General features: G+C 49.2%; 1 protein-coding gene across 6 annotated transcripts in view; it reads right to left on the bottom strand.

Annotated features, from left to right (window-relative positions):
* The window catches only part of usp45 (ubiquitin specific peptidase 45), a 370,776-nt gene that overhangs the window by 297,434 nt on the left and 47,251 nt on the right, over positions 1 to 26,091 (bottom strand). For all 6 annotated transcript variants that reach the window (XM_038799526.1, XM_038799531.1, XM_038799527.1 and 3 more), the window contains one exon: positions 2,804 to 2,907. In XM_038799526.1, the coding sequence (XP_038655454.1) occupies positions 2,804 to 2,907 (104 nt within the window). The remainder of the gene's footprint in view (positions 1 to 2,803; positions 2,908 to 26,091) is intronic.

Here is a 26,091-nt window from a genome sequence, read left to right as displayed (position 1 = left end):
GTGCCCAGAGAGAGGGAGACGTGCCCAGAGAAAGGGAGACTTGCCCAGAGAGAGGGAGGCATGCCCAGAGAGAGGGAGGCATGCCCAGAGAGAGGGAGGCGTGCCCAGAGGGAGGGAGGCATGCCCAGAGGGAGACGTGCCCAGAGGGAGGGAGGCGTGCCCAGAGGGAGGGAGGCGTGCCCAGAGGGAGGCGTGCCCAGAGAGAGGGAGGCGTGCCCAGAGAGAGGGAGGCGTGCCCAGAGAGAGGGAGGCGTGCCCAGAGAGAGGGAGGCGTGCCCAGAGAGAGGGAGGCGTGCCCAGAGAGAGGGAGGCGTGCCCAGAGAGAGGGAGGCGTGCCCAGAGAGAGGGAGGCGTGCCCAGAGAGAGGGTGGCGTGCCCAGAGAGAGGGAGCAGGAGGCATGCCCAGAGAGAGGGAGAGGGAAACGCGCCCAGAGAATGGGAGAGGGAAACGCGCCCAGAGAAAGGGAGAGGGAGACGCGCCCAGAGGGAGAGGGACAGGGAGACGTGCCCAGAGGGGGCGGGACAGGGAGACGTGCCCAGAGAGAGTGAGACGTGCCCAGAGAGAGGGGGACGTGACCAGAGAGAGGGGGACGTGACCAGAGAGAGGGGGACGTGCCCAGAGAGAGGGGGACGTGCCCAGAGAGAGGGGGACGTGCCCAGAGAGAGGGGGACGTGCCCAGAGAGAGGGGGAAGTGCTCAGAGGGAGACGTGCCCAGAGAGGGAGACGTGCCCAGAGAGAGGGAGACGTGCCCAGAGAGAGGGAGACGTGCCCAGAGAGAGGGAGACGTGCCCAGAGAGAGGGAGACGTGCCCAGAGAGAGGGAGACGTGCCCAGAGAAAGGGAGACGTGCCCAGAGAAAGGGAGGCGTGCCCAGAGAGAGGGAGGCATGCCCAGAGAGAGGGAGGCATGCCCAGAGGGAGGGAGGTATGCCCAGAGGGAGACGTGCCCAGAGAGAGGGAGACGTGCCCAGAGAGAGGGAGACGTGCCCAGAGAGAGGGAGACGTGCCCAGAGAGAGGGAGACGTGCCCAGAGAGAGGGAGACGTGCCCAGAGAGAGGGAGACGTGCCCAGAGAGAGGGAGACGTGCCCAGAGAGAGGGAGACGTGCCCAGAGAGAGGGAGACGTGCCCAGAGAGAGGGAGACGTGCCCACAGAGAGGGAGACGTGCCCAGAGAGAGGGAGACGTGCCCAGAGAGAGGGAGACGTGCCCAGAGAGAGGGAGACGTGCCCAGAGAGAGGGAGATTAAGAACAAATTAATCTACACCCCATCATTCTACTGTAATCCATGTACCTATCCAATAGACGCTTGAAGGTCCCTAATGTTACCGACTCAACTACTTCCACAGGCAGTGCATTCCATGCCCCCACTACACTCTGGGTAAAGAACCTACCTCTGACATCCCCATATATCTTCCGCCATTCACCTTAAATTTATGTCCCCTTGTAATGGTTTGTTCCACCCGGGGGAAAAGTATCTGACTGTCTACTCTATCTATTCTCCTGAACATCTTATAAACCTCTATCAAGTAGCCCCTCATCCTTCTCCGTTCTAATGAGAAAAGGCTGAGCACCCTCTGGCCTCTGCACTACCTGGAAGTGTGGCAGAGGTAGGTTCAACTGAGGCATTCAAGAGGACATTTGAATAGAAATAATATGCAGTTCATGGGGAAAAGGCAGTGCAATATTGCAAAGTCATAATCCTCATTTGGAACACTGGTGCAGACACGGTGGGCCATATGGCCTCCTTTTGCGTCACAACAATTATGTGATACATATTTAGCTTGCAACTGTAAGAAAGAAAATGGAATTTGATATAAGAAAGCCCAAGAAGCAAAAACTTAAGAAGATTTACAGGGTCAGATTCTTCACAAGATAAATTGCCTTTTACCACCAATGCACTGAGCAGTTTATGAAGACTATCTGGTTCTTTATACTGTGTTCTTCAAATTGAACTATTTACATTAACTCCATTTTGCTACTTTCCATGTATCTTTTTACATTCTTCCTTTCCAATAATTATCCAATTTCCTTTCAAATTGAGCCATAGCTTCAACAGCCAGACCCGATAAATCATTCCAAATTCAGTTCTAAAGAAAACGACGGAAAGGTCAATGATTTTAACAGGAAGAAAAGCTCAGGAAACCTTGTGAATAACAGAGCAATAACAAAGCTTCCAGTTTCAGCATTGCTTATCCCCAAGATGCCTTGTCTTTTTGTCTAATTTTCTTCAGCCTGATCTAATGGTGATGTACAGATGTATCTTTCGTGCACAAGAAGAAAACTATTATCTATTTCTCTCTCCTAATTTTTATGGACTCCTGCTAGAAATGCATGTTAAAATGGCCTCAACTGTGATGCTATCCAAACTGCTACACCCACCAAGAATTACCAGCTTCAGCAAGAGACAAGGAAAGAAAATTAGTCAAACAGGGAAAAGAAGGGGCAGCACGGAGGAGCAGTGGGTTAGCCCTGCAGCCTCACGGCGCCGAGGTTCCAGGTTCTATCCTGGCTCTGGGTCACTGGCCGTGTGGAGTTTGCACAGTCTCCCCGTGTTTGCTTGGGTTTCGCTCCCACAACCCAAAGATGTGCAGGGTAGGTGGATTGGACACACTAAATTGCCTCTTAATTGGAAAAAATTAATTGGGTACATTAAATTTTTTTTTTTAATTTTAAAATGTTTTAAAATAAACAGGAAAAGAAAGGGTGTCTGGTAAGTTCATTAATTTGCAATTGTACATTATGTTTCAAATTGTGATAATGAATAAATTGCACTTATAACACTATTATTATTTGTATTGCCTTACCAAACAGTCCATGTGTCCAAACTGATCATAATACAGTGTGGGTCCAAGCGAGTAGTTTGGAAATGTTTCAAAGAATGTTGATCTTGTGAGCTTGGACTGCAACCCTAAGTGTAAGAGACACAATGCATAGTCAATTAAAAATGTGACAGTTTCCTCAGGTACTAGTCTCAATTTACAACAGATTTTAGTGTTGTCAGTATAACTCCATGAAGCAGAATAGTGGACACAACAAATTTTCATTTTCACTTGAACTCCTGGAAGAACATTTTCAGCTCATGCTTAATGTAACATTGCTTTTATGGGAAAAGGCCTCACAGCGGAGTAATCAGACAAAAATAAATACCAGTCCAAAGAAGATATTAGGAGATAACTAAAAGCTTTAAAGAAATGGTTGGATTTTAAGAAGGATCCCAAAGGAGGAGAATGAGGGGAAGAGGCAGTAAATTTAGGCTTTTCGAAATAAGGGGCCTGGATGGCTGAAAGCACAGACACCAATTCTGAGGTAAAGAAGTAGGGAATGCACACGGGTCAAGAATTGAAGGAACTGAAATTTCTGGATGGGAAGTGCACAAGTTATGGGATGTCACATAGATAGGGGAGACCAAGATCTTGACAGGATTAAATACCAGGATGAGAATTTTAAATTGGAGGTGCTGTGCGGTCTAAGAGCCAGTGTAGGTCAGCAAGGCAGGAATCGCAAAATCATGGAATCTTAAAGCGCAGGAGGTCTTAGAGCCCATTATGCTGGGGGAAAAAATAAAAATCAAACTTAATTCCAGATACTAGTTTTTTGTCCTTTTGTATTTGTTCGTGCGATGTGAGCTTTGGTAACAAACCCAGCATTGATTGCCCACTTCTAATTGCCCTCACGAAGATGTTAGTGAGCAGCCTTCTTAACCTGCTACAGCTCATGGAGTGCTGATACACCCAGGGTGTTGTTAGGAAGGGAGATTCAGGATTTTGACCCAGTGAAAGTGAAGGAATAGCAACATAGTTCCAAGTCAGGATGGTGAGTGTCTTTGAGGAGGAAACTTACAGGTGATGGTGTTCCCATACATCTGTTACCCTTATGCTTCTAGGTATTAGAGGTTAATCATTCTCCAATCCTCTCTGGCTTTGGTGTGCTGCCAGAGGACTGGAGGACAGCTAGCATTGTATCAGTGTTTAAAAAGGGAGATAAAGATAGACAAGTAATTATAGGCCAGTCAATCTAACATTTGTAGTAGCAAAATTATTGGAAAAATAAATCTGAGCAACAATACACATCATCATTTAGAAAGGAACTGGTTAATCCAAGTCAGACAGCAGGAACGTGTTACAGGAAGGCTGTGTCTGACTTACATAATTGAAATTAAATACTTTCTTGATAGTACAGAACTTCAGCATTTCTGACAAAAGAGACATACTGATTGCTTGGCAACTTTTCTCTGATTGGTTGAGGCATTGCGATAGAGAATTATACCAGTGCATTATTGTCCCCCATGCTTTTGTTTAATTCAAAATGGCAAATGCCTGGACATGTTTCTTTTGTTTGCAAAATTGTTCCTTGGTGCATTCTCCATGGCACGCCTCCAATCAGAAAATACTTGCGAACCAGCACCCTAATAAACCGAAAAAATCGGTGCTTCCTTTGAAAATGTTATGTCCTGATGAGTGAATGATGCAAAGCTTCAACAATATGTCTTTTTTCAGCCATATGCTTTTTTGAAGAGGTAACAAGGAGTTAATAGCTAAATGTATTTGGTATAGTTCATATTGATTGCAGCAAGGCTTTTAATAAGGTCCCACAGTGTAGACTGGTCACAAAAATAAAAGCCGATGGAATCCAAGGCAAAATTATAAGGTGGATCCGAAACCGGCTCCGAGGCAGTAAACAAAGGGCAATAATCGATAGATGGCTTTTGTGACTGCAAGGCTATTTGCAGTAGATTCCGCAGGTATCATCCTTTTCTTTTTCTGGTACAAATCAAATGTTTTGCAGTAGAACAAAAAGGGGGTATAAGTAAGAGGTCTGCATAAGATACAAAGGCCAGGATTCTCTGACCATGCGCAGGGTCGAAGAATCCCCGGGGGGAGACGCGAATCCCTCCCCGCCGTCTGTTTCCCTATTCTCCGGCGCCGGCGAGATTCCCACCTTGCCGGTCGGGGGCCGTTGACAGCAGCCCCCCCCCCGATGATTCTCCGGGCCCCGATGGGCCGGGTGGCCGACAAGTTTTGCCCAGTCCCGCCAGCGTGGATTACTCACCTCACACACGGCGGGACCTGGCAGGTAAGTGTGCGGGGCCGTCCTGGGAGGGGGGGGGATCAGACTCCGGGGGGGGGGGCACGGTGGCCACGCGATCAGGGCCTACCGATCGGCGGCTGGGCTGGTTGCGCGGGGGCCTTCTTTCCTCCGTGCCGGGCCCCGGTTTTCCCACCGGCGTGGGGACATAGCCCCATTTTCAGAGAATCCCGCCCAAAAATTTACCATGTGGTCGATAATGAAGAGGAAAGCTGTAAATTGCAGGAAGATATCCATGAAGGATTGGTCAGGTGGATGATACAGTAATAAATGGAGTTTAATCTTGGGAAGGCCAACAAGGACATCCACACAATAAACAGTAGAATATTTAAACATGGAGGATCAGACGGCATATTCACAGATCCCTCGGGGTATTTGGACATCTAGCTATAGTGGTCTCAAAAACATAAGGGATATTTGTATTTATTAGCCAAGGCACTGGGAGGTTATGCTGGAACAATATAAACCACGAGTTATCCCACAGCTGGAGTACTGCATGCAGTTCTGGTCACCACTTTATAGGAAATATGTGATTGCACTCGATTGCCTGGACTGGAGAATTTTAGTTAGGAGGTAAAATTGTATGGACTCAGGTTGTTTTCTTAAGAACAGAGGAGGCTGAGGAGGAGACATATTTGAAGTATATAAATTTGAGCGGTCTATATAGAGCGGATAGGAAGGCCCTATTTCCCCCTCAGTTGAGGGTGCTATAACCAGGGGACATAGATTCAGGTAAGAGGTTTAGAGGGGATTTTCACCCAGACAGTGGTGGGCTCTGAAGCACACAGTCTGAAAGTGTAGTCAGTGTGGAAACCCTCCTGACAGTTTACGTATTTGGACAAGCAAAAATTGGCACTAGGCGAGTTACTCATTGGGAGAGCCAGCAAACATGATGGACCAATTGGCCTCCATCTGCGTCATAACAATTCTGTGATTAAAGTGCCTTAACATACAAGGCTACAGATCAAGAACTAGCAAGTAGGATTACACTAGATGGCTATCTATCAACCAGCTGGGACATGATGGACTGAATGGCCTCCTTCCAGCTGTGAATGTCTATGACTCTACGCTCTTTGCCTGGCATCTGCATAGTTCAAATGTTATTTGCCACTTATCAGCCCAAGCCCAAATGTTTTTTTAAATATTTTTATTGCGGTTTTTACATTTTACATCACAAATTCACAAAGCCAAACAAATCCAGCTCATACCAACAAAATAAGAAGTTTTAACCAACGACTGTAACAATAGCCCACTAAACGAATATACTTCTCTTGCGGATTTTACATTGCCAGACTTGGCAAAGCACATCTTTGCAGTGGTTTATGTATGTGGTTCAGGCATTAATTTGACAGCAGTTTTCCTTCCTTCTGCCTGTCCTCCGTATTCCACTTGGGTGTGTTCATCCCCACCAAGCCCTCACCCTCACCCCACTTTCTTTCTTTTCCTTGTTTCGCCATGTCCCCTTCCCCCACTTTATTGGTTGCGGGCTACAAACAGATCTTGTTGGTTAACTGCTTCCACGCCCTGTGAAAGCCTTTTCCCGACCCACGGATGGCAAACTTTATTCTTCTCCAGCCTGAGAAATTCCGCCAAGTCAGACAGCCAGTCTGCAGCCTTGGGTGGTGCTGCCGATCGGTAACCGAGCAGGAGTCTCCAGCGGGCGATCAAGGAGGCATAGGCTAGGTTATCAGCTCTCATCCCGTGAAGAGTTCTGGCTGCTCTGATACCCCGAAGACCACCACTAGTGGGCACAGCTCCACTCTCACCCCCACAACCCTGGACAAGGCTTCAAAGAAGAACATCCAGTACCCGCCAAATCTGTGGCACCCCCAGAACATGAGAGTGTGATTGGCCGGGCCTCCCTGGCACTGTTCACGCGTATCCTCCATCTCTGGGAGGAACCCGCTCATTCACGTTCTCATTCAGCGATCCCTGTGCACCACCTTTAGCTGCGTTAGGCACAGCCTTAGGCATGTGAAGTCTGCCCTGAGCAGTTCTTCGATCCAGAGTCCTCCCTCCATCTTCTTCTTTGTCTCATCCAGGGGTGAGCATACCTTTTTTTAAAAAATATTTTTTATTCTCCTCCGTTTTTACATTTTCTCCCAAATTTACACCCACCAACAATAAACAACAATCAGTAACAAATATGTCAATCCCCATATAAATAACAACGATCCCATCCTCCCACCAAACCCCAAACATTAACATATTCACATAAACAAATGATTAAAAAGGAATTAGGGATCACCCATAGTCGCCATTAACACACACAGCCCCCCCCCCCTCCCCCCAACCCTCCCACCCACCCGCCCTAACTGATGTTCGATGTCAACCAGTTCTTGAAAGTGCATAATGAATAATGCCCATGAATTGTAGAACCCCTCCATCCTTCCCCTCAGTTCAAACTTAACCTTCTCAAGAGTCAAGAATTCCAACAGCTCCCCCCGCCACACCAGGGCACAGGGTGGAGAGGTTGCTCTCCAACCTATCAGAATCTGCCTTCGGACGATCAATGAGGCAAAGGCTTCAACATCTGCCTCCGCACCAGTTTCAAACCCTGGCTGGTCCAACACCCCGAATATGGCCTCCCGGGGGCCCGGGTCCAGATTCACGTGCACCACTTTAGAAATTACCCTAAAAACCTTCTTCCAGTAATCCTCTAGCTTTGGACAGGACCAAAACATATGAACGTGATTAGCAGGCGTTCACACACATCTTCTACTCCTTCAAAGAATCGGCTCATCCTCACCCTCGTGAGGTGTGCTCTTCAGCTGTATCAGCCCCAACCTTGCGCACGAGGTGGAGGCATTCACTCTCCGAAGCACCTCACACCAGAACCCCTCCTCCATAGCCTCTCCCAACTCCCACTTTGCTTTGATCCCTTCCAGTGGTGCCTTCTCCTCTTCCAAAATAGCTCCGTAAACCGCCGACACTATCCCCTTCTCCAGTCCCCCTGTCGTCAGCACCTCCTCCAGCAATGTGGAGGCTGGCCCCACCGGGAAGCTCTGTATCTCCTTTCTGGATGTATCTAAACATTTACCCCTGCTCCAGCCTATACTTTGCTTCCAGCTCCTTCAATCCTGCAAACCGACCCCTAAGAAACAAATCTTTTAGTGTTTTAATCCCCTTCTCGTCCCATTTCCGAAAATGTCCTCCCCACTTCCCTGGCTCAAATCTGTGGTTCCCCCGAATCGTCATTTTCCTTGACCCTGCCCCCAACCCGAAGTGTTGGCGAAACTGCCTCGAAATTCTCAATGAAGCTATTATTACCGGACTCCCTGAGTATTTCCCCGGGGCCATCGGGTGCGGCACTGTTGCTAGTGCTTTCAATCACAGCCCCCTGCCCACTGAGAATCAACCCTTCTGACCCAACTCCGCACCTTCTCCACATTCGGCCCCCAGTTGTAATACACCAGGTTCGGAAGACCCAAACCTCCTGCCTGCCTTCCTCTCCATAGCAGCACCTTTCTAACTCTGGCTACCTTCCCTCCCCATATGAACAAAGTAATCCTTCCCTCAATCTCTCTGAAAAAAGCCTTTGGCAGGAAAATCGGCAGGCATTGAAAAATAAACAGAAATCGCGACAACACGTTCATTTTAACCGCCTGTAACCCACCCGCCAGTGACAGAGGGAGACCATCCCACTTTGCCAGATCAGCTTTCACTTTCCCCACCAAACTAGAAATGTTGTACTTGCAGAGCGCCCCACACTCCCCCCCCCCCCCCCCCCCCCCCCTCCCCCGAACGTCTGTAGCCACCTGGGGTGGCCACGTCCCAATTTCAAAATGGACACTTGCAAAGAGTAAAGGGAAAATTGGACAGTGCTAAGGAAACAAGCAGGTGGATTGGAGTTTGCAGCTCCCAGACAAAACCGATACTACAAGCCATTTGCATAGTAATGAGCTATCTCCGGGGACAAAAGAGAAACATTTAAGCAATCGGTAGCAGCGCAGACTCCCCGGCGCCAGTGAAGACTAAAACAAAGGCAGGCCAAAGGTCACCTAGGACCCGTCCAGCGATCGGGGAACGACCCCGTTATTGGAGAAATCAATACAAATGATTAGGACATGGTCCAATTAATTGGGGCCAAGTTCAAGGACCGCCCAAAAGGGCGCGAAGCCCCTTTGGGGTATAAAAAGGAGCCCCCAAGACAGAACGCTCTCTTCTTCTTCACCTTCATCTAGGCCTTGGCTCTCAGCGGCAAGAGACCCGCCATGCACCAGCCACGTAAGTCTAAAGTCACCGCACGCTATGAGATAGGCGCTGCTAGCTACTATTCTATATCAGTTCGATGCCAGCAGTCTCAGAACCGGACAAGATACCTGGCGACTCTTGAGCAAACGTAATTAAAACAGAGCAAATTAAGGAGAGCATAACGAGCAACACTTCTTAATGCGATGGCCAACGGCTCAATCGAGAGTGTAAAGAGCAGGGAGGACATAGGACATCCCTGCCTAGTCCCACAGTGGAGAGAAAAGTATTTCGAGCTGATGTTGTTTGTATGGACATTTGCCCTCGGCTCCTTATATAGTAGCTTTACCCAGTTCACAAATCTTGGTCCAATCCCAAACCTCTCCAGAACTGCCATCAAGTACCCCCATTCTACCCGGTCAAACGCCTTATCAGCATCCAATGCCACATCCACCTCTGTTTCCTTCACGTCCGCCGGTGCCATAACGACGTTCAATGCCCTTCTACCATTTGAAAAGCGCTGCCTCCCTCTCACGAACCCCATCTGATCTTCCCCTATCACAGTCGGGAGGTACTCCTCCAGCCTACCAGCCAGTACCTTCGCCAATACTTTTGTGTCTACATTCAGAAGTTATATGGGCCTATACGAACCACACTCCGTCAGATCCTTATCTTTTTTTAGCAACAGGGAAATCTATGCCTGCCTCAAAGTTTGTGGCAACACCTCCTTCCCTATCGCCTTGTCAAACATCCCCACCATCAGGGGTGCCAGCTTATCCTTGAATTTTTTTATAATACTCCACCGGAAACCCATCCGGCCCTCCTACCTTCCCCAACAGCACCCTCCCAATCGCATCCTTTATCTCCTGCTCCACTATCGCTCCTTCTAATGCAGCCCTGTCCCCCTCCCCTAACCGCGGGTACTCCAACCCATCTAGAAATTCCTGCATCTCCCAGGTGGCTCTGACCTGTACAAACTCTCATAAAATTCCTCAAAAATCTTTTTAGTCAGATCTGGAGCCACCACCAACTTTCCTGCCCTACCCCTCACCTGAACAATTTCCCTTACCATTGCCTCCCTCCGCAGCTGACATGCCAACATACGACTCGCCTTATCTCCATGTTCGTAAACTGCACCCCTTGCTCATCTCAGTTGGCGTACTGCCTTCCTGGTAGATAGTCGGTCAAAGCTCGACTGTAGTTCCTTCCACTTTTCGAACTTTGCTGGGTCCCCATCTTTTGCATAACTCCTATCTACCTCCAACATCTCATCTATTACCCTCTGCCACTCCAACCCCCCCTCTTTGTCCACCCTGGCCTTAAATTAAATCGCCTCACCCCTGCCTTTAGAGCCTCCCAGGCAACTGCCTTCGACACCTCACCCATACAGTTGAAACCTACATACTCAATTATTTTTTCAATTTTGGCACAGAATCCTTGGTTCCCCCGAAAGCCCACATCCCGGCCTCTGCGCTTCCCCCTTCTCCAGCACCACATACGCCCAATGAGGAGCATGATCTGACACGGCAATTGCCGAGTATTCCGACCCCTTACCCCAGCCAGCAAAGCCTTCGAGCATACCTTTCCAACAGTCAGTCCAAAAATGTCCGAACAGTTCCCTTCCCTTACGTGGACTGCATTCAATAGTGTTTCTAGTAGTGGCTGTCCTAGTTTCTGGAGGTACGTTGTTGATACCGTGCGGAGGATGTTTTTAACCTGCTAGTACTTCAGGTCATTTCCTCTTGGCAGCTGAAACTTCTCTGGGGGTTCCCCAGGGTCGCTACTCTATCATTCCTGTATCTGTCCCAAAACGTCACTGTCCCCTCGTCCTGTCTCCACCTTTTGAAGGAGGCGTCCACTGTTGCGGATGTGAACCTGTGATTACTGCAGACGGGGACGAAGGTGAACATTTTGGTTAGTCCGAAGTGCTGCCTCATTTGATTCCACGTTTGGAGCGTAGCTACGACCACTGGGCTTTTCGTGTATTTGGACAGGGGGGGGGTGGGAGTGCAGTTGTGGCTAGCACTCGGAGGGATGTCCATGCACGGGAACTTTCCTCTATCCTCACCCACTCCCCTCCCGGTTCCTTGGCTCATCCCTATACTCTTTCTGCAGTGTGGCCCAGTGGTAGAACTGGAGGTTCAGGTGTGCCAGGCCTCCCACATTCCTCCTCCTTCTATCTCGAATCCTCGGGTATTTTCCCCCGTCAAACAAACGCCATGATTAATTTATCAACTGTGTTGAAAAAGGCCTTCATCTGAACAGGAAGATGAACCTGGGGAGCATGTTCACCTTGATCGTCTGCACTCTTCCTGCAAGGGAGCCAAATATCTGCAGGTCCCTTTTAACTTCCTCCACCAGACTCGTCAGGTTCTGCGTGTGGTTCCATGTCCAGTCATGGGCTATTTGGATCCCCAGGTCGCGGAACTTGGTCTGGACCAGTTTGAACGGCAGTCCCCCCAGCTCTGCTCCTCCCCCCTGCAGGTTTACAGGGAAGATTTCACTCTTACTCAGGTTAAGCTTGTAACTCAAGAAGGCTCTGAACTCCTACAGGAGTTTCATTATTCCTTCCATGCCGGCCAGGGGGTTTGTGATGTAGAGGAGTCGGTCATCCGGATAGAGTGAGACACTATGCTCTCTGTCTCCTCTTTCCACCGCGTCGCCACTCTGAGGGCGATCGCCAGTGGCTCAATTGCCAGAGCGAACAACAGCGGGGACAATGACATCCCTGCCTCTGTGCAGTCGGAACTGGTGTGTGCATTCGGAATCATCCGGAGTTGGTGGTGTTTGTCTGTACGCTCGCCACGGGACGCTGTGCAATAGTTTCACCCAGGTGGTTAACCCTGGCCCATATCGCTTCAGTACCTCGATGAGGTACATTCATTCGACCCTGTTGAAGGCCTTTTTTGCGTCCAGGGAGATGATCGCTTCTGGTGTTCTCTCCCAGGATGGGGTCCAAGCCCGAATGTTATCCAGGTCTTGCTACATGTGGTAATGGGCTGTATCCGAATCTGATGCCACTTATAAAATTATAAATATAATAAACCTCCCATTTTACATTGAATGTCATCTGCTGTGCTTCTACGCATTTCACCATCCTGTCTATATCACCCTGAAGTCCACAACTATCTACATCACTATCTATGCTGCCAAGTTTCATATTATCGGTGAACTTTACAACGCTGTTCTGTACAATCAAGTCTGCGTTGTTTATACAAATTAAAGAATCTGTGATCCAAAACTGACATATGGAGAATACAATGTAGTTCACCATCATGCTCTTCTTCCGTCAGACACAATTTGACTTTGCCTCTCCTTGATAAGCCTATGCCTTTCCAAATTAAAGCTTAATGTTATCCCTGATAAAGTTGTCTGATTACCCATTCCCCCAAATACTTGGCTGTTATCCCTGATAAGGGTTTCCAAGATTATCCACTCTCCCAAATACTAGGCTGACTGGCATGCAGTTGCTAGATTTATCCATCTCCCTTTTCTCGAATTGTTGAATAACATTCGCAACATTCCAGCACTACTCTTATATCGAACAAGAATTGAAAAATTAGTTTTGCTTCATTAAGCAGTCAAAAATGCATTCTATCCATACCAACTGACTTAGCAATTAGTAATGTCTTACATACTCTGGAGGTGAAAGGCCCATCATAGAATATCTATTCTCTGATGAAGAAATTGTGGCTGATCCAAGTAATTCATGGTCACAGAGATAGTAAAGAGGTCAAGAGATGGAGCATTGTCAGCATATATATCATGTTGTAGTAATCCACGGGAGGCAGGAGTTCCGTCACCACACCAATATTTATTTACAATAACGATATTACAGGAGCAGCTACAAACAGTGCTGCTAGCAGTCCAGTCAACTTAAGACTGGCTCACAAAGCCTACACAGGTGATTATATGGGCCCCCTCAATGAGCTATCATTGAGGGAGCTCATACTCCAATTGGCCAACCAATAAAGCTAACTGGAGTTCATTACACATGTCTTTGGTTCTGATCCCAGTTGATCCCAGGAAGATTACAGAATGAAACCCTGGCGCAAAAGACGATAATTTTTAATCAAACATGGAGGAACAGAGTCGCAAGGCTGCTAATTAATTTTAACAACAAGAAAAACTTTTGTTAAATAAGACAAATGGATCATAACACAATACTCCATTACTCCTCCTCTAGCTAAACAATTACACACAGGTTTTAAGATTAATACAAATGAATGTACATTTGAAGCCGCAATGGTCTCATGAGCACACAAAGTTAGTGTTTGCGGATTTCTACTCAGAATCCCCCAGGTGATTGTCATATGAGGGTTTCTAAACTCTCCACCCAAAATAGGCTTTAAAATCTTCTCTCGTGGGAATATATCCACTTAGCCGATCGCATTCCAAAATCCACTCCGTATTTTCCAAAGGACTCTCCATTGCTCCACTTTTTAAAAAAAGCATATTTTATTCCAAACACAATCAGCAATGTATGCATACAACAACCAAAAATAAACAAATTCCAAAATTAATTCATCCATCCTCCAGAAAAATGCATCAGGAAGGAATTGAAAAACAAAAAAACCTCAGCAAATCGGTAATCTTCATGGTCTGTACCCTCTCCGCCAGGGACAGCGGCAGGGCATCCCACCTCTTCAAATCCCCTTTTACCCCCCTCAACCAGACTGTCCAGGTTCCATTTATGTACTGTGGCAGAGTCATGCGCCACTTGAATACCAGATAACAAAACTTTATCCTGGCCAGCTTGAATGGCAGGACTCTCAGATTCACACTCCTCCCCTAGGCATTCACCAGAAATGCCTCACTTTTCGCCATGTTCAGATTATACACAGAAAATGCACCAAACGTTCCCAGTAGGTCCATTATTCTCCACATGCACTGCATGGGGTTAGAAATGTATAACAATAAATAGTTCGTATTCAGTGACACTCCCATGCTCCTTACCTCCCCTTACAATACCCTTTCACTCTCTTGAAGTTCTCAGTTCTCTAACAAAATTGAATCCCATCTGGAACTGAAACTAACCCCACACATACAAACATCTTTGTCCAGCATGAAATCTAACTGTAGGTTTCTTTCAAGCACAGAAACATTAAAGTAAACCCACCTAAAACTAGACATTATTTCGAATCTTTACCAAAACAAATATAAATTCCTTAAACCTGCCTTTGGTTTCCTAACAATGTAGATAGAATCGAGGACACCAGAAGTGGAAGGAGTACAGTTCTGGAAGGACAAGTTATTGCTGGAGATGCTCTGACTACCATTGGATAGACAAGCATCGAAACACACAACACTAGTCCCATCTAACTGGAAGAGAGATACAGAGCTAGTCCCATCTAACTCGACAATGGAAGAGAGACTTTGTAGTTTGGCCTAAAACATTAAAACCTAAAACAACCAAAAATATTTTTCCCTTTCCACAAATGTTGCCAGACTTGCTGTGTATTGCCAGCATTTTTCTGTATTTATCTAATGTAATTGGTTATTGCTCTTTGACATTAAAGCTGTGGAAAACGGCAATAAGGAGCTGCGATGCTGTGATGTTAACTAGGATCTGGAGGAAAATTAGTTCCATATCAGCAAGGAAAATGTCTGTTCCACACATGTAGTTGGAGCTGAAACAAGCATTTAATGTGCAGCCTTGCAGATATTTGGGAACTTCGATTCATTCAAGGAAACATAAAACTCATCCAGTTTCTGGATTGTATTTTTCCTTGAACAAGTATCTTAATGTTAGAAGACGTCTGGTCACACCAGCCCTTTTTCTGTTATATTATTAAATTCGCACCACACACGTGGCAGGCAACGATCGTCTTCTGCAAGAGAGGATCTAACCATCGCCCCTTGACAGTCAATGACATTACCATCCCCCACAATCAACATCAATCAACATACCATTGATCAGAAACTGAACTGGGCTATCCACATTAATAATGTGGCTACCAGAGCAGGTCAAAGGCTAGGAGTCCTGTGGCAAGTAATTCGCCTCATGACCACCCCCCCCCCCCCCCCCCCCCCCCCCACCCCACCCCCACCCCCCACAAGGCAGAAGTCATGCACGTTATGGAATACTCTCCATTTGTTTGGATGAGTGCAGCTCCAACAACACTCCAGCAGCTCGACACCATCCAGGACAAAACAGCCCGCTTGATTGCTCCTCCTTCCACAAACATTCAAATCCTCCACCACCGATGAACAGCCATGTGTACCCATCTACAAGATGCACTGCAGGAAGTTGCCACGGTTCCTTCCAAACCCACGACCACTATCATCTAGAAGGACAAGGGCAGCAGATACCTGGGAACCCCACCACCTGAAGGTTCCCATTCCAAGTCACTCATCACCCCAACTTGGAAGTATATTTCCGACCTTTCATTGTCGCTGGATCAAAATTCTCGAACTCCCTCCCTAACAGCACTATGGGTGTACCTACACCTCAGGGACAGCAGCAGTTCAAGGAGGCAACTTCATCACCACCTTCTGAAGGGCAAGGAGAGATGGGCAATAAATGCTGGCCTAACCAGCAACACCCACATCCTGTAAATGTTTTTTGTTTAATTCTCTAACCAGCCAACATAACATTATACTAATCAGCAATTTATGGGAATCTTGTATTCTATTTTCCATGACCACAGGGTGTTTAGAGAGCAGGGGATTGCAGCCAGAGAAAGTTAAAAGAAGGAAAGAACTAAGTCAGAAAATTGACGTAAAAAGGTACTGTCAGCCAGGTGACAGGCAAAACTGAATTTGATATCCTGACCTTGTGACAGCCTTTGAGTGGAAATAAGAGTAAGGAAACTTAGTAATTTCTCTAAAATGTCTGGGTAATCTATAACTCTTTTCATAAATGTTTGAAAATGACTATCAAGACTTTACATCAATTGTAATTATCTTGAATGAGAGGAAATTCTGGTCCATGTGATCTGGAGACAATACCAAGAGTAAGGAAGCAGTGTAGCTGGTAGGCTTTAAAAGGAGAGCTGCAGATACTAAAAAGAGCTACAAGCAGAGGAGTTGGAGGGTGAAGGCCCAGATGTAGATACAAAGAATAGACAGAGACAAAGAGGAACACACTGAATTCTTGTGAAGAGAGGAAGAAAATCAGTCTCAAGAAGAGGTCAGTTGTTCTGTTTGACTGAAAAGGAGACACCAGCTCTTGGAGGCAATGTGCAAATGGCTAAAGAGGTCTAAAACCTTGAAAGCTGTGTGAATAGCTCATAAAGATGAAAGAGCTGGCTGTTTTCCCATAACTGATCAAACCATGAACCAGGGTGTTACTAGTTGGTTGATTGAAAAGAAACTCTGGAAAGCTATACAATCAGGACGGTCATGACCTGAGGGAGAGATGATTCAGAGAAGCAGGAATTGATGATGATAATTATACCCATGAAACTTGAAGATGAAAGCAGTTGTCGGAAAAGACCCTGCGCAAATAAAGAACAGTAGTGAAACTGTGCAGCTGCATAGTGACTCGTTTGTATGGGGAGTGATGCAGGTGCCTGTGGTCCTGTAAGATGCATCTTTGTGGTATCGACTTTTTTTTTTAAATTAACCATTTTATTTGAAATTTAAGTCATGTTGAATTCCCCTTGATTCTGATTCATAGTCAAGGAAAAGCTATAAAAAGTGAACTCTTGCCGGTCATTTGTTAAATATGGCTATTTTGGTTTACGGTTTCACCACGGAGATCGTAACAACCTAATCACATAATTAAATCTGCTTTTCATCGGAAAGGCAGCATCTCTGGCACTGCAGCATTCTCTCAGTACTGCACTGGATCAGCCTTTATTTTTGTGCTTAAGTCCTGAAATGGGACTTGAAGCCATAACTGACTCAGAGGCAACAGTGCCACAACTGTCATTTCCATCTACCCTTGAGAATGTGTGCCAATGTTTAAAATGGAGATCGTCAGGATCCATCCATCGAGATATAAGGACCTGTTAAAGGGCCACCAATATCGCTTGTCCATACCTTGGAATTCAATGGAGATACAGCAGCTTTTATGCTTCCATATTTCAATCCCTTATCCACCAGAAGAGATATAGGCTGTGTCTACAAATCTGCTACCCCCTGGTTCTTTTGCCAATTACCTTAAATCTGTATTGACCCTTCAGCTTCCAGAAACAGCGTCTCCTTATTTACCCAAGGCTTCACTGGCAGAACAGAGGAAAATGCATTACGTCTCATCGGCCTTGTAAGTGGAAGGGGGAATGGGACAACTCATCGCCGCCGACTCATCGCCGCCGACTCATCGGCGCCTACTCATCGCCAGCCCAACTCATCGCCAGCCAACTCATCGCCAGCCCAACTCATCGCCAGCCCAACTAAAAATTGAAATGCATGGTAATTCATGGTAAAAGCTGTCAGCGGCGGGTAACTGGTGAACGGCCCGCATCAAGCATTTGATAGATAGACCGGCCGGCGAACCACGTTATATCACAGTTCAGACCGGTGGTATTTCAAATTCAATCAAAATTAATGGAAGTTAAAAGACTTATTTAAAATTGAAATTCATGGAGACTTATTTTATGTTATGAGAAATACCGCGTAAATATTCAATAGGAATCCTTTCATTAAAACTTTGGACTATCCTAAGAATGCGGTTATCAGTATCTAGGTATCTTTTTAATTTTGCTGGTGGTGCACTACCAGCTATAAGCAATTCCAAATAACAGTCTCGTCCTTTTTGAACTTTTCTGAGTGCATTAATGAATTTCCATATTGTAGGATGTTCCATCCCTAATTCCATTTGTAGTCTTCTGTTTGCTGCTTCTGCGTGGTTGTTGGTTCTGTCTTCATGATTTAAAGTTCGAACATACAAATTCCACATTTCCATTGGGAAGAGTGGGGCACGTCTGCTATTTCCGCGTCTGTTTAACCGACCTATATAATTGTTTTCGAGCCAATTCAGGATTGGCAAATGCTCTGTAGATAATTCGTCAACTAAGGCATCAATATAGGAATCTATATGTTTGACAGGGACAAATGCAAGAGCCAGTATCATCTTGACTTGTAACGAAAACTTGCTGTCGTTATTATAACGAGAAGTTAGACCCGAAGCCGCAATGTGCTTCTGCATATTTTGACTAAGGTGAAAGAAGCACCCTTTTAATTCTACGTTTGGAAATACAGTAGTCCCCCTTTATAACGCGGGTGTTGGGGTCCAAGACAGCCACCCGCGTTGCATCCGAGCCGCGGATATCCACGATGGGGGTTTTAAATTTATTTTAAAATCTATGCTAGCGCTTACCCTTGTGAGTCTGCGGGGGGAGAGGTCAGACCCCCGTAGACTCACAATGGGAAGCGCTAGCATAGCTTTTTAAATAAATTTAAAACCCCCATCGTGGATCTAATTAAAATAGTGTCAATTTCAACGGCCGGAGAGGGAAGCTGCTCTCTCACTGAAACAATCAGCCGGCCGCTGAAATTGACACTGCCCGCTGCTCTCTCCCTCCAATCAGTACCCCAGCAGCCACAGCCTGTACCCCAGCAGCCACAGCCTGAACCCCAGCAGCCACAGCCTGAAGCCCAGCAGCCACAGCCTGAAGCCCAGCAGCCACAGCCTGTACCCCAGGAGCCACAGCCTGAACCCCAGCAGCCACAGCCTGAAGCCCAGCAGCCACAGCCTGAAGCCCAGCAGCCACAGCCTGAACCCCAGCAGCCACAGCCTGAACCCCAGCAGCCACGGCCTGTACCCCAGCAGCCACGGCCTGAAGCCCAGCAGCCACGGCCTGTACCCCAGCAGCCACGGCCTGTACCCCAGCAGCCACGGCCTGTACCCCAGCAGCCACAGCCTGTACCCCAGCAGCCACAGCCTGTACCCCAGCAGCCACAGCCTGTACCCCAGCAGCCACAGCCTGTACCCCAGCAGCCACAGCCTGTACCCCAGCAGCCACAGCCTGAACCCCAGCTACAGAGGGGATGTGACACCATGCTGGTCTTGCAGAGGCCCGTATGACCCCCTCTTGTGTTCTCTGCTCTCTCCCTCCAATCAGCCGGTAGTGTCAATTTCAGCGGCCGGCTCACTTTGATCCGGAGAGGGAAGCTGCTCTCTCACTGAAACAATCAGCTGGCCGCTGAAATTGACACTGCCCGCTGCTCTCTCCCTCCAATCAGAAACATTAAAACTTAAAAGTTGGATTGGAGGGAGAGAGCAGCCGGCAGTGTCAATTTCAGCGGCCGGCTGATTGTTTCAGTGAGAGAGCAGCTTCCCTCTCCGGATCAAAGTGAGCGGGCCGCTGAAATTGACACAATTGACAGTTGGGGTCCATAAGCCCCCCCACTGTATATCGCAAACCGCGGTATTGCGGAGCGCAGTATAACGGGGGACTACTGTATTTCTTTGATTGCACTAGATGCCGCGAGTTCAAAATCACATACAATTGATTTCGGGTTTACGGTGGGCTCAATTTCTTTTATCATTTCAAAAACCCTTGAATATGTAACTTTTTGCTTGTTAGGTAAAAGAGCATAAAGTACTGGAATGACACCTCCGAATTTTTGAGCCAGTACAATATAAACCTGAGAAAATAACTTCGGAGCTATCTTAAAGGTTCCATCGACATACCAAACTTCTGATGAAGCCAACTGTTGCAACCAACTTCTCCTTCCAAACAGCAAGATTCTGTCTTCTCCGGGACCACTGTCTTTTAGTAAAAACACTTCCTTCTGGTTTGGCTCCGTTTCGTAGGTCGCATATTCATCAGGGATTGCTAACTGATGAAGGTCACTTGGGTCTGGCGGAGGGACGCTAATTTGATTCCGTTTCCGTCGAATTGTTTTCTTCAGAGCAGACTCACACGGTAGTGATCCTTGTACGGCTTGGGAAACATTCGCCAAAACGTCATTAATCAATACACTTGGGTTTTCCATTGTCTCCTCGGCTCGGGTTTTAATTTTTGTAGTCGTCCTTGCCACTTCTATTCATATTGGTGAAGAGTCATGGGTGTGAGTATTTATGAATTTCACTACGTTTCCAAATCTTGTGTGAATTCTTGCTTTGCATCTGCTGAGCTGTTCACATCGCCAAAACATCAAATCGCCTTCGGTTTTACTGAATTTATCAAAAATGAACAAATATCCATTATGAGAAAACTTCTCTTTGCCCCGCTGACTTAAAATTTGCTCCATTGTAACGGGTTTAAAATTGGAAGAATTAAAATTGAAGTAAAGGGTTTACAATTGGAAGAATTAAAATTGAAGTTCCTGTCCTGAAGGTAATTTGTGTTCTGTGGAGGAGCAGATTTATTTGTTGACAAATAGGTGTGTTGGTAATTGAGTAACTTGTGGATCTAGTTAGTCGGTAATTATTGTGGGCTGGCGATGAGTTGGCTGGCGATGAGTTGGGCTGGCGTTGAGTCAGCGGCGATGAGTCGGCCGCGATGAGTTGTCCTAGACCCGTGGAAGGAGGCTTCAGTTTCAAAGGTTATTGTGGTTCAGCACATCATCAAAACTTGGCAACCAAACTGTCAAGAACATGTAGACAATGGGGACTTCCGGTTGCGGCTATGCGGAGCTAAGCCGCACGTTCGGCAGCTCCCGCTATTTAGGGACTTTTGGGCCGTTTCGAGGGCCCCAAACGGCGCTATTTCTACGCATCCCGGTGGGGGAAGGTGCCTGGAAGAACTTGCCCCACACTATATGGTGCTCATCCGGAGTGGGAAGAAGAAAAAGGCTGCAGTAACTCCCCAAAAAAAACGGGGGAAGAAAAACAAAATGGCGGCCGGCACTCCCGCTATTTAGGGACTTTTGGGCCGTTTCGAGGGCCCCAAACGGCGCTGTTTCTACGCATCCCGGTGGGGGAAGGTGCCTGGAAGAACTTGCCCCACACTATATGGTGAAAAAGGCTGCAGTAACTCCCCAAAGAAAACGGGGGAAGAAAAACAAAACGGCGGCCGGCGCAACACCCGAGGACTGGTGGAAGTGGGTGCAGGAGCAACAGGCCTCGCTCCTACGTTGTTTTGCTGAGCTGAAGGCTGAGCTGCTGGACTCCATGAATGCAACTACGACCAAGCTGCTTGGGACCCAGGCAGCCCAGGAGGAGTCTATTCCGGAGTTGCAGCAGCAGGCCGTTGAAAGAGAGGAGGAGGCCGTGGTCCTCGTGGGGAAAGTGGAGTTGCACGAGGCACTTCATAAAAAGTGGCAGGACCGCTTGGAGTTGCTGGACGTTCGCACGAGGCGAAAGAATCTGAGGATCCTGGGCCTGGCGGAGGGGCTGGAGGGGTCGGATCTCCCGGCGTATGTGACCACGATGTTGAGCTCGTTGATGGGAGCGGGGTCCTTCCATTTGCCCCTGGAGCTCGAGGGAGCACACAGAGTGATGGCCAGGAGGCCCAAGGCAGGTGAGCCCCCCGAGGGCGGTGCTGGTGCGGTTCCACTGATTCAGTGACCGGGAGTGTGTGCTGCGCTGGGCCAAGAAAGAGAGGAGCAGTAAATGGGAGAATTTGATAGTGAGGATCTACCAGGACTGGAGTGCGGAGGTGGCTAAGCGGCGGGCCGGGTTCAACCGGACAAAGGCAGTGCTTCATGCTAAGCAGGTCAGGTTTGGAATGCTGCAGTCTGCGCGCCTGTGGGTGACATACAAGGACCGGCACCATTACTTCGAGTCCCCGGAGGAGGCGTGGGCCTTTGTTCAGGCGGAGAAGCTGGACTCGAACTAGGGCCTGGGGACATACTTTGGCCGGCGTTGTTTCCGCTGTGGCTGTTTTGTTCCAACTGTTTCAACTTTTTTAACTTCGACATGTGTGTTATGTATGCTGGTTTTCTGTTTGTTCTGTTTACGGGTGGGTTTGTTTGTTGGGCATGGTTGTGGGTTAGGTGGGGAGTGTTGGGGGTTTGTGTTCTATATGTTCTCTTCTGTACAGGGCTGGGGATTGAGGGGAAACTGGATTTTGGGGAACTGCGTCAGAAGGGTGGGGTGTGGCAGTGTGAAAGTGCGGGCTTTCCTCTGGTTTCCCGCGCTGCGGGGCAGGGGGAGGTGGAGCTTGCTGTGGGGGCGGGGCCTCTACGGGTCTTCTTTCACGTGCTGCAGCAATGCCAAGGAGGTGTGGCAAGAGGGGGATGACCCCATGCCGGGAGGGGATAGATTTTGGCTGGAGCTGCCGCGGTCAGCAGAAGTCAGCTCACTCACGGAAGTACCATGGAGGGTGCGTCGCGGCTAGGAGGGGTCCTTGCCTGGGGGGGACACCGGGTTGCTGCTGGAACGACTAGGAAGGAGCCGATGGGGGCCGGGGGGGGGGGGGAAGAGGAGAGGCGCTATCGCCATGGGGAACGGGTCGAGCGGGGTGTGCTGGCCTGGGGCGAACATCTGCCAAGCTATGGCTAGTCGGCGGGGGAGGGGGGTGGTTGCCCTCTGATCCGGCTGATTACCTGGAACGTGAGGGGGCTGAACGGGCCGGTTAAGAGAACCGGGGTGTTCTCCCATCTAAGGGGGTTGAAGGCGGATGTGGCTATGCTCCAGGAGACCCACCTGAAGGTGGCGGACCAGGTCCGTCTGAGGAAGGGGTGGGTGGGGCAGGTTTATCATTCAGGATTGGACGTGAAGAACCGGGGGGTGGCGATTCTAGTGGGGAAGAGGGTGGCGTTTGAGGCGGCCGAGGTGGTGTCGGACAAGGAGGGCAGATATATCATGGTGAGGGATAGGCTGCAGGGAGAGAAGGTGGTGCTGGTGAACGTATATGCCCCGAATTGGGATGATGCTGGCTTCATGAGGCGATTGTTGGGCCGCATCCCGGACCTGGAGGCAGGGGGCCTGATCATGGGGGGAGATTTTAACACAGTGCTGGATCCCACACTGGACCGGTCCAGTTCAAGGATGGGTAGGAGACCGGCGGCGGCCAAAGTGCTGAGGTGATACATGGACCAGATGGGAGGGGTGGATCCCTGAAGGTTTGGGAGACCGAGAGCGCGGGAGTATTCCTTTTTCTCTCACGTCCATAGGGTTTATTCCCGGATAGACTTTTTTGTCCTGAGCAGGGGATTGATTCCGAGGGTGCAGGATGCCGAGTACTCGGCCATAGCGATTTCGGACCATGCCCCGCACTGGGTTGATCTGGAGATGGGAGAGGCGCGGGACCAGCGCCTGCTTTGGCGCCTGGATGTGGGGATGCTGGCGGAGGAGGAGGTGTGTAAGAGGGTTCGGAGAAGCATTGAGGGGTATCTGGATACCAATGATACGGGGGAGGTCCAGGTGGGGATGGTCTGGGAGACTCTGAAAGCAATGATCCGGGGGGAGCTGATCTCCATCCGGGCCCACAGGGAAAGGAGGGAGAGGAAGGAGAGGGAGAGACTGGTGGGAGAGCTTCTGGAGGTGGACAGGAGATATGCGGAGGCACCGGAGGAAGGGTTGCTGGGAGAACGGCGCAGGTTGCAGGCCAATTTTGACTTGTTGACCACCAGAAAGGCGGAGACACAGTGGAGGAGGGCGCGTATGAGTATGGAGTATACGAGTATGGAGAGAAGGCGAGCAGGATGTTGGCGCATCAGCTCCGTAGGCGAGATGCGGCTAGGGAAATTGGGGGAGTGAAGGATGGGGGTGGAAATGTAGTGCAGAAGGGGACAGAAGTAAACGGGGTCTTTAGGGACTTTTACGAGGGATTGTACCGGTCGGAACCTCCGAGGGGGAGAGAGGGGATGGAGAGCTTCATGAACAGGCTATGTTTCCCAAGGGTTCAAGAGAGGCTGGTAGAGGGGCTGGGGGCGCCGATAGAGTTGGAGGAGCTAGTCAGTGGGATCGGGCAAATGCAGCCAGGTAAGGCGACGAGGCCGGACGGGTTCCCGGCAGAATTATACAAAAAATATGCGGACCTGGTGGGTCCCCTGCTGGTGCGAACTTTCAATGAGGCGTGGGAGGGGGGGGCTTTGCCCCCGACGATGTCGCGGGCACTGATCTCTTTGATCCTAAAACGGGATAAGGACCCCTTGCAGTGCGGATCATAAAGGCCTATCTCGCTCCTTAACGTAGACGCTAAGTTGCTGGCGAAGATCCTGGCTACCAGGATAGAGGATTGTGTGCCAGAGGTAATTCGTGAAGATCAGACAGGATTTTCCAAGGGGCGGCAGCTCAACACGAATGTGCGGAGACTGCTCAATGTTATCATGATGCCGGCAGTGGAAGGGGAGGCGGAGATAGTGGTGGCGCTGGACGCAGAGAAAGCGTTTGATAAAGTTGAGTGGGGGTACCTGTGGGAGGTGCTGGAGAGGTTTGGATTTGGGGAGGGATTCATCAAATGGGTGAGGCTGCTTTACGCGGCGCCGATGGCGAGTGTAGTCACAAATGGAAGGAGATCGGAGTATTTTAGGCTCTATCGTGGGACCAGGCAGGGGTGCCCCCTGTCCCCCCTGCTCTTTGCACTGGCGATTGAACCGCTGGCCATGGCGTTGAGGGAGTCAGGGAAATGGAGGGGTCTGGTTCGGGGTGGGGAGGAGCACCGGGTATCGCTGTATGCGGACGACCTGCTGTTATATGTGGCGGACCCAGAGGGGGGAAATGCCGGGGGTGATGGAGCTGTTAGCGGAATTTGGGGGCTTCTCGGGCTTTAAGCTTTAAGAGCGAGGTATTTGTAGTGAACCCGGGAGATCAGGAGGAGGGAATTGGGAGGCTCCCCTTCAGGAGGGCAGTGAAGAGTTTCAGGTACCTGGGGGTGCAGGTGGCCAGGAGTTGGGGGGCTCTTCATAAGCTTAACTTCACCAGACTAGTGGAACAGATGGAGGAGGAATCTAAAAGGTGGGACATGGTGCCGCTATCGCTGGCGGGCAGAGTGCAATCCGTCAAAATGATGGTTCTCCCGAGGTTCTTGTTCCTCTTCCAGTGCTTGCCCATCTTTATCCCTAGGGCCTTTTTTAAAAGGTTGACCAGCAGCATCATGGGATTTGTTTGGGCGCATGGCACCCCGAGGGTGAAGAGGGTCTTCTTGGAGCGGAGTAGAGATGGGGGGGGGGAGCTGGCGTTGCCCAACCTCTCGGGGTACTACTGGGCGGCCAACGTGTCGATGGTGCGTAAGTGGGTGATGGAGGGGGAGGGGGCAGCATGGAAACGGATGGAGAGAGCGTCCTGTGGGGATACAAGCCTGGGTGCCCTGGTAACGGCGCCGTGGCCGCTCCCTCCCATGAGATATACCACGAGTCCGGTGGTGGCGGCTACCCTCAAGATGTGGGGGCAGTGGAGGTGACATAGAGGAGAAGTGGGGGGCTCGGTGGAGGCTCCGTTAAGGGGGAACCATCGGTTCGTCCCGGGGAACGTGGATGGGGGATTTCAGGGATGGTATAGAGCGGGCATTAGACAGCTGAGGGACCTGTTTATCGACGGAAGGTTGGCGAGCCTGGGGGAGTTGGAGGAGAAATTTGGGCTCCCGCCAGGAAACATGTTTAGATATCTGCAGGTAAAGGCATTTGCTAGACGGCAGGTGGAGGGATTCCCTGCGCTCCCCGCGAGGGGGGTGAGTGACAGGGTGCTCTCGGGGGTCTGGGTCGGGGAGGGGAAGATATCCGATATCTACAAGCTTATGCAGGAGGTGGAAGAGGCGTCATTAGAGGAGTTGAAAACGAAGTGGGAGGGGGAACTGGGGGAACAGATCAAAGACGGGACATGGGCTGATGCCCTGGAGAGGGTAAATTCTTCCTCCTCGTGTGCGCGGCTTAGCCTCATTCAATTCAAGGTGCTGCAGAGGGCCCACATGACTGGGACGAGGATGAGTAGGTTCTTTGGGGGTGAAGATAGGTGTGTCAGGTGCTCGGGGAGTCCAGCGAACCATGCCCATATGTTCTGGGCATGCCCGGCATTGGAGGAGTTCTGGAAGGGGGT

The sequence above is a fragment of the Scyliorhinus canicula genome, chromosome 6 (assembly GCF_902713615.1).
Source record: "Scyliorhinus canicula chromosome 6, sScyCan1.1, whole genome shotgun sequence".
Taxonomy (NCBI): Eukaryota; Metazoa; Chordata; class Chondrichthyes; order Carcharhiniformes; family Scyliorhinidae; genus Scyliorhinus; species Scyliorhinus canicula.
Note: the sequence above shows the minus strand (reverse complement) of the source record. Positions and strands in the feature narration are given on the sequence as shown.